The 9336-nt window shown below is 37.4% G+C and overlaps 1 protein-coding gene across 1 annotated transcript; it reads right to left on the bottom strand.

Moving 5' to 3' along the window:
- Positions 1–717: 717 nt before the first annotated feature.
- LOC116301065 (phytanoyl-CoA dioxygenase domain-containing protein 1 homolog) lies at positions 718–8776 on the bottom strand. The gene is made up of 10 exons (XM_089037949.1): positions 8648–8776; positions 7543–7698; positions 5699–5744; positions 5414–5482; positions 5185–5261; positions 4656–4742; positions 3789–3875; positions 3249–3377; positions 2407–2583; positions 718–1797 (listed from the first exon to the last, which is right to left on the bottom strand). Exons 2-10 carry the CDS (start codon positions 7684–7686, stop codon positions 1726–1728), a joined length of 888 nt encoding a protein of 295 aa, XP_088894075.1. The 5' UTR covers positions 7687–7698; positions 8648–8776; the 3' UTR covers positions 718–1725.
- Positions 8777–9336: the final 560 nt, after the last annotated feature.

Genomic DNA, 9336 nt, shown 5'->3' with positions numbered 1-9336 from the left:
AATTCATTAAGAAAGCATTCTTTTCCCCAGCTGTTCTGAGTCGTATTTGAATATCTACACGGACTGATATCTATTTCAAAAAACGTTGTCATAAAGGCGATAGGCAATAGGAGATAGGTCGTTCTAAGATCCAAGAATAGCTGGAATGACTTGTGTTTCTGCTTCTTATTCTCGTTAAGAACATGTACCTTAGTATTGAGACTGATCTTTAAAATTTTGTTTGTAATCGACACAAATCATTTCCATCTCGGAACGACTATCCCCCACCGCCTTAGGCGATGATAACGTTTTTTGAGAGAAGTGTATATATTACTGAACACGTGGCATGTAAGACTGAGACATGAAAGTTATATGTGAAAAATATTCGATACTTTTGAAGTATTGTTATCTATAAAATGCCAAGCTAAAAATATACCCAAAAAGTAGCGGATGATAGGTAATCTCCTTCGCAGCCGTAATTAGTTTCGGTCCCAGATCCTCACGGGCACTCGGACCAATGCCCAGCACCCCAGACTGATGATCGATTTTATTGAGCAGAGAATACGTGATCCTTGAAACGGGGATTTGTCGAGACCGTTATTAGTAGTAGCACATGTATGCAAAGATCTTGAAAGAATAGACGATGGATAGTTCGCATTCTAATCTCTTCAAAAGTTAAAGTCGGGAAGTAAAATATTTTATATTAGATAACTTTCATAATTAAAATTAAAATCGAAATGAATCTTATGTGCTGGGTTTATTTGATAATTTCTTGCTTACTTTCGTTATTCCTTACCGGCAATACTTCTTTTTATTATTTAAGCCGAGATGAGGAATAATTGTTTGGCGGCCATTTTGTGACACTAAATGACGTCACGCATATTATCAAAAATGGTAATGAACCGGACTGTAGGTAGAGGAATAAAGTCAACGATATACTGTTTTTTTGTGCACTCTCTTCATCAGTGCCCCGTTTAAAGTGTGTTCAAAGCAAGTGTGTGAAATGAATGGGATCAATCTACATGATCTACGGATCATTATTTAATATTTATCTATAAAATTAGAAAGCCCATATACAAATAATTCGTAGAGTACAAACACTATACGTGTGTGATATAAATACCACTAAATACTGCTAAATTATGCTAATCCTATTGTTTTCTATTGTTTAATTAGCACTATTTACTATTAAATAGTGCAAAGTGTTGCACACTTTTAGTGTTTGTACTCTAGGATTTCAATCTAAAATTCATTAATGTATATATTCATTTTTAAAACATTAAAAATCTTTCCCATACCTTATTAAAATATTTCTAACAATAGACCTCTTCCAAATTCGCTGTCAGAGTGACAATGGGCTTGAAGTTGGACTTGATAAAATACAGTAAATATCACAGGTAGCCCAAGCTATGCTTTTGTGGGGATTTTCCTTAGAGTTTGTAATGTGCTCCAAATCGGCTGGATATTAGTACAGACCAAGATAAAGAGCAGGAAAAGACATCGTAAAAAGTTAATAGCATTTATTTCCTAAATTAAAGAAAAAAATATATTCCACATTATAAACTAAGGCTACCTGTGTAAATATCTGAACACATCAAGTCAAACCTCGATTTTGAGCCCATCAGTCAGAGTTCAATCAAGTGTATTAGAGAAATGCATATTCGTTTAGAGGTTTTGTGCATGCAGTTCTAGTCGATTTTACCATCTGGGTCAATATGCAGAGAGCTTGGTAGAACTTGGCTTCGTTCATTGGTTTTGGTCTGATAAATGACGTCTCACAATTGTGACATTATCTGATCTTTTCGTTGTGTCAACTCCCTACACATTTAAAATATAATCGGCTTACTAAGAAATGATTTACAAATTAATATATAACTACCCACACGCATGACCACTCACTTACCAATCATACCTGTCCATTTTTTTATCAATCCATCCATTCATCCATCCATTCATTTCAATCGTTCATTTATTTATCATCTATTTATTCATTTATTCGTTTATTCATTTATTTGTTCTCTCTCATTCCTTTATCCATTCACCCATCCATTCCTCAGTACATCAATATATCCATCCGTCCGTCCATCGCCATTCATCAAGTCATATTATCCATCCATCCACCAATCGATCCACCAATCGCCATCCATCAAGTCATATTATCCATCCGTCCGTCCATCGCCATCCATCAAGTCATATTATCCATCCATCCATCCATTCATCCATCCATCCATCCGTCCATCCATCCGTCCATCCATCCGTCCGTCCATCCGTCCATCCGTCCATCCGTCCATCCGTCCATCCGTCCATCCGTCCATCCGTCCATCCGTCCATCCGTCCATCCGTCCATCCGTCCATCCGTCCATCCGTCCATCCGTCCATGCAATAGTTCATTAATCATTTATTCATTCATTTATTCTTTCACCTCACCGGTTTTCCGTGAGAAAAGTTGTGTTCTCGTTCCCATTCTACCATGGCGGCAGGCCTATAATTCGTAATATACGCTCTTCGTAGATTATCAGTGGTATTACCACGTGTATAGTGTAGTGTCCTGCCCGTATGGAATGAGCATGAGCCTGGTGGGAGGGGCTGAGGAACTCCTTCCTCCTAAGCAAAAAAAAAAACGTAATTAATTTAGACCAGTTATTGAATACTCCAGTTTTGAGTTCTCTGTTGCTCATGCAGGTTTAGCCTGGACTTTTAGGTGCAAAGTATTCATATTTTCCATTGAAGGTCCTAGGAATTTCAAAGTGTTCAATTTGTATTGTTAAAGCTGCACACTCTACTTCACCGTCCGTGTTTATGAATATTAGACACTGAAATGAGGGCTATCCCTTAGTCTTTAATCAAGGAACACAGCGGTGACTTGGTACTCGAAAAAAAAAAATATTTTCTGTTCAGAACATTTATTAGCTTTCACCATGTTTGTTCCCCCAAATTTTCGGAATACCATTTGTAAGCAGACTCGAAGCCTCATTTAAAAAAAAAGCATTTGTGAACAGATCCATTACGTTTGAGTCGAATTAAACATGTTACCCTGTTACATCCCATTGAGTCTGTCTCTGCGTTGCACTATCCATTTTGCCGCAACTTACCGAATTTGAAACTATTCTTAAATATAGACTCTTCCACTTTACCCTAAATTCGCAATCGCTAGTCTAGTTCCCTTCTTTATTAATAGTTTGAGATGGGACAACAAAAAAGAATGAATCGTTAGCACCCTGATAGACTGGATTGAACCTAACACGAGGCAGAATTATTTTAAAATGTACCTCGGTGCAATCACACTGCAAGATATGAGCTCCTTTGGCAGCAGAACGATGTTCTCGCAGAGGCTTTTTGTGCGATCCAGGAACAAACCACATACAACCATTGTCTACAGTGGCGTTATCGAGGGCAACCTAAAACAAACAATTCAGCGCATGTATAAAAATCTGTGATGAACGACATTCATAGGGTACTTAAATGATCTAAATTTTTTTATAAAATAACTGCTCTAAATCTCACAATCTGATTGGTTGGGAGCGCGTGCTTTATGAGAGCACACAGCGTTCGTACTTTCAGTTTCGTCATTCAAGTAATTTGTATCTCATAAAAGAAATAGAAAACTTGCTTGCTGTGCTGTGTGGAGTTATAAAGCACTTGGGGATTGACAGAACACTCGAGAACTGTCGAGAAGCACTCCGCTACACATCGTGCTTCTCCTAACACTTCTCTCGTGTTCTGCCAACCCCCGCGTGCTTTATAACTGCACACAGCACGCGCGCACGTTTTCTATTTCTTCAATATAGATATATTGGGGTAATATTTACCCAACATGTAGCCGTTCGTTTGTCAGGCATATCTGGCCAGTAAGACTCATCCTGGTGCCAGGGGGTGGACGTGTCTGTATTGGGTCCCTAAACAACATTATATTTATTTTAACGTTATTATATCATTCCCTTATATTTTTATCATTATATATAACATGTAGACAAAGAAATAATACTCAAGGGTTGGCACATGGTTTGATGCTACAACATCAGTTCATAGATAAACATCGATAACTTTTTATAGTATTGAGTACCAAAATATTGAAATGCAGATTAAGCTCATTAATAATTAATGAGGAAAACACAACAGAAATCACGACCGTGAAGGGTTTTGTAAATCAGATACAGAATCCTGTTCATTGGCATAAACTTTAAGATGGATTTTCTTGTCCAGATTCACTGATATCTTGAAAATTTTAGCGAAACACAAAGGAACTAACCTAGACGTTTGATAAGTAATATACAGTATGAGTGGCCGTGTTGTATCCAATATACAAACTCTCGGCTACGCCTCGTGGTTGTATATCTGATACAAAGCGGCCACTCATACTGTATATATTACATACAGAGCTATACCTATATCCACTGGTAAGCCATTCATCGAACAATATCACACGATGGACTTTACCTCGACGATACGACGGCCATCTTGCCAGGGGAAAAACAAAACAAAAATGGCTGAAAACACATAGAGTTTCGTGTGTTTTTCTTTCTTTCATGGGATAAGGTGATCGATGTGTCGTCTTAAGGCTGTTGTTATTAATCGACTTCATTACTGTAACAAAGCTTTTTTTGCCCCTTGGACGCCTCATAATGCCTTGCGATCCAAGATGGCCGCCGTATCGTCGAAGTACTCCATTACTTTACCTTGGCTATCAGCATATCAAAATCAAAGACTGCATCAGGTCCGACAATTATTTTGTTAATTGCGCTGACTCTCTCGTGGAGTGGACCCTGAGAACACGAGTTAGAAAATTAGCACTAACGTTAGTCAAATTGTAGTACTGAATATCCGTTTGCAAAACAAATTATTATATCTTTCAGTCGAACATGCTTTACATCCGAAGAGCAAAAACAGCAATGGGTCAGCATCAATATCAGCATATTCATTCATTTATCCATGCCTCCATTCGTCTTCGTTAAATAGGTGTTAAATAAGTGAATGGATTTATATATAATACATCGGACGGACGGACGGACGGACGGACAGACGGACGGACAGAGAGACGGTCGAAGGAGAGTAGAAAGGAATACCTAAACTAGCGTAGGGAGGGGGCACAGGGGGAGAGGGGTAAAATTTAATTAAGTCATGCGGGATTACTGTGGATTTTGCCTGAAAATGGTACATCCCCCCCTCCTATGATCTCAAGACCTCGGTAAACCCCAAAATACTTACTTCCATTAGTGTGGGGATGTAGAGACTGGGCCACATTATCTGACAGATATTTTCTTGATTCTTGTTCTTCTGTGGATCTAATCAAAAACAATCGTAAGGTAATTAGCATTGCCGTAACTAGAACTATATATATATGTGGAAACCTATCAGCCACTATCAGCAAGTAAAAGTTCTTTAAACATTTGAGTCAAAACCAAATAGTTGGATGCATTATAAGATATATACTTACTGTACCATCCAAGGTCTTGCCTGTGCGGGTCGGTGTTGATCTCTCCACTCAACAGCTTCATGTAAAGGTCTAAAAAATGTCACAATTTACGATCACTCTTAGACCATTTTAATTCGCTGACATCCAAAATAACCCCCCCCCCCCCCCCCCCCCCGAAAAATAGGATTGTCTGTTTTCTCAAATTGAATAGGAAATCGCTATTTTTACACGAAGATGATTAATGTGTAGTGGAGTATTGAACTTTCGAGTTGCATAGTTATAAAAATAGTAATAATAACAATAAACCTTTGTATATATTGACACATTCATCGTTGATGAGATTATGAACAATCTGAAACATAAGTGAGACGTCACTATTAATTATGTCCATCTTGAAATCACTAGCAAATCCTGCAATCTGATTGGCTCTCAGCAGTGCTATTTAAGAGGCTATGCCTGTAAAAATCAAACATCTAGCGGCCAAGTTGAAAAAATCGATTTTTTTCATATTTGGTCCAAAGATGTAGAATACCATCCCAATAAACGTACTGATGTTCATTTTGAATAATTTCACTTCTATTTTGAGAAAATCGTGAAAATCGATTTTGGCCGTCGGTGCGCTCATTTCAGCCTAAATCCGAGGTGAAAATGGTAGGTCTGAGAAAGGCGCTCGCGTTTAATAATGAAGCAAACTAGAGAAGATCTGTTTTTGAAATAAAGTAAAGGAAAGATTAATGATTATTTTAAGCTAAAAAATGAATGGGGAAACGCGTTCTAATAAGCGAACAGGAACGTTTTGTAAACTACATTTTTCGGGTTCTCAAATATTTAAATGTCACCCTTAGTTTGCAAAGCGCATTTTCATGTGCACCGGGTGTTCGGATTTATCTGAAATTCCAGCCATAATACCTTCGAATGTTCAGCAAAATCATATGTAAAATTCAGCTTGGGTTATTCAATGAGCGCTTTATACGAAACTCTCGAATTCAGAGAAATTTGCGTTGTTTGAGCTCGGCATCCGACGAAACCTTTTCGAGGCAGACATAAATATATCCTTAATATATTTTCTTGGTGTTCAGTTCTGACATTTGTTTTGATATTATTATTTGTCGATTGAATATTGAGCAATAAATTGTATTTTTTTGCTCTTTTTCGACATTAGTTTAAAATGCTGTTACTTATTAAAAATTATAATTTGAAACAAGCATGTAAACACACGCGTCGGCACGATCTATATGACACTTATAAACAAGCCCATATAACTTCAGATTCTAAAAAGAGTTACATTTATGTCCAGATTTAGGACATTTAGACTAAAAAACACCGGGAGATCCTACCTAAAAGATAAATTGCTTGATTATTGTTCATACCTAGTACTGAATTTCGGCTTCTATAGTTTTTTTTTCTATAGTTTTCTCGGATGCCGAGCTCAAACAACGCAAATTTCTCTGAATTCGAGAGTTTCGTATAAAGCGCTCATTGAATAACCCAAGCTGAATTTTACATATGATTTTGCTGAACATTCGAAGGTATTATGGCTGGAATTTCAGATAAATCCGAACACCCGGTGCACATGAAAATGCGCTTTGCAAACTAAGGGTGACATTTAAATATTTGAGAACCCGAAAAATGTAGTTTACAAAACGTTCCTGTTCGCTTATTAGAACGCGTTTCCCCATTCATTTTTTAGCTTAAAATAATCATTAATCTTTCCTTTACTTTATTTCAAAAACAGATCTTCTCTAGTTTGCTTCATTATTAAACGCGAGCGCCTTTCTCAGACCTACCATTTTCACCTCGGATTTAGGCTGAAATGAGCGCACCGACGGCCAAAATCGATTTTCACGATTTTCTCAAAATAAAAGTGAAATTATTCAAAATGAACATCAGTACGTTTATTGGGATGGTATTCTACATCTTTGGACCAAATATGAAAAAAATCGATTTTTTCAACTTGGCCACGGATTTTCGATTATGTTTGATTTTTACAGACATTGCCTCTTAATTACAAATCGCACCATTTTGAGTATTAAATCGCACTCTTTTGAAGAGCCAATGAAATTGCAGGAAACATAACATTTGAACCCCCAATCGTGACGAGTCGTGACATGATAATCAATTTCGACAGCATGCTGTTATCAAATGCTTACCAAGAATCCATCGTTGTCAAAGTTTTCCTTCCATTTATCAGTGGGCTGCGTACGTAACCATTCTTCTAGTGGTTCATATTTTGGCCACTCAATAACATATGGTTTACTGGGTGCATCGGGTGCATCTGCTTCTTTGCCCGGCATTATAGTACGAATCTGCAAACAGTCATGCACCAATTAGCGATTCCGAGGTTGAGGGGAAAACCGGGTCGAGTTTCCATTGCAGTGCATTGTGGGACTTTCCTTTAAAAAATTCCAAGATGGCGTCTATTTCGTCCCCTGAACAGCCCCACAATGCATTGCAATCCCAACTCGACCCAGTTTTTTCCTCAACCTCGTAGTGGCTAATACATTATATACTGAATTTCATAACTTGCTCTACCCGGAGTCTTGTGACCAATATGACTTTGACCCCTTTGTTTTAATTGCAAAGCAAGATTATTCTATTTTTAAGGCTCTCCATAATCAGTAACTAATTCTGTAGGATTTTTTTGCTTTTTGGAACAAAGCACGACCCGTGAATCTTGAGGCACTCAACAGTATCATCATCATCATTGTTATCATCATTATCATACGAGTTGTATTCAGTTAGAACAAGAGACCAAGCATTTCAATGACTGATGTGACATACTTGATGCATGATCATGATTCACTGACTGGGGGTTCGTTACAATAGAAATAGGAAGACAACATTTGCGAAAACATTTAGCTGACACTCAGGTGATAGTAATTTAGATTTAATAAATCAATTTGGGAACTCATGCATGAGACTTCATGAAGACTTCTGCTGAATAAAACTTTTTTATAAATTTGTCGAAAGAAGGCCATGGTCAGTCAATGGAAGAGGAGTTTCGCAACTGAACTATAATACAAGTATGAGACCTAGTTCATACGTTCACTTATCGAATCTAAAGTCAGAATTGTGTGCCAGTGAAGTTAGACATCTGAATCCAATTCAATACGACAGTTTCAATCAATTGTAGCGAATATTTGGGGGATGAAGAATCAGTCGACTAGGCAGGTTCTAGGCAGATTGTAATGTAGTATAACTCAAAAGTTTAAAAATATATTATATGCAACTTACAAAGGCAATTGGATACTTTACCTACTAGTCTTTGAATTTCTTTCTTTCTTTCTTTGTCCTGCAAACAGAGGAATACTGTGGAGCTTTTCGTACAAGCCGCAGGCTTCGGCAGAAACCTCAGCGACATGTCACGTAGAACTAGTCACGCAACAGAAATATAAGATGCCGTCACGCATTATTAAACAGAAAGGACATCTTGGATAATGCACCCCCCTGCACTACCCAAGGATTTTTACAGCGCGGAAACGTTCATAAGAGCAGCGCACTTGATGCATAAATGAAAACTAGGGCTACTTTCTCCCTGTTTCATGAACTACAAATGAAAACCAGATTAAAACACAGGTAGCCCAAGCTGGCTATTAGTATTGATTTATCGTCAAAATACAGTAAAAGATAAATTTCAAAAATTCATACAAATAAAAGTCTTACCTTGCGTAGGTAAGACCTTTTATATTTGTATGAATTTTTTAAAATTTTATTTTTTACTGTATTTTGACGATACAACAACACTAATAGCCAGCTTGGGCTACCTGTGATTAAATTCATACAAGTTCTGATCTTCATGCAACATTTAGTGGGAACAGTTACAATAATATTTTCATAAACTAAAACCCTAGCAAGAGGGTAACTGTCCCTTAAACTTTTGAACCCAATTTGAGCCATTAGCATTTGAAACACAGCATGAGAAGACAGTACATTAGTAGACATGC

Source organism: Actinia tenebrosa, unplaced genomic scaffold, assembly GCF_029948245.1.
Source record: "Actinia tenebrosa isolate PJP-AT-01 unplaced genomic scaffold, QUT_ActTen_1.0 PGA_scaffold5__44_contigs__length_20552954, whole genome shotgun sequence".
Taxonomy (NCBI): Eukaryota; Metazoa; Cnidaria; class Anthozoa; order Actiniaria; family Actiniidae; genus Actinia; species Actinia tenebrosa.
The sequence above is the reverse complement of the archived record's forward strand: the minus strand, read 5'-3'. Positions and strand labels throughout refer to the sequence as shown.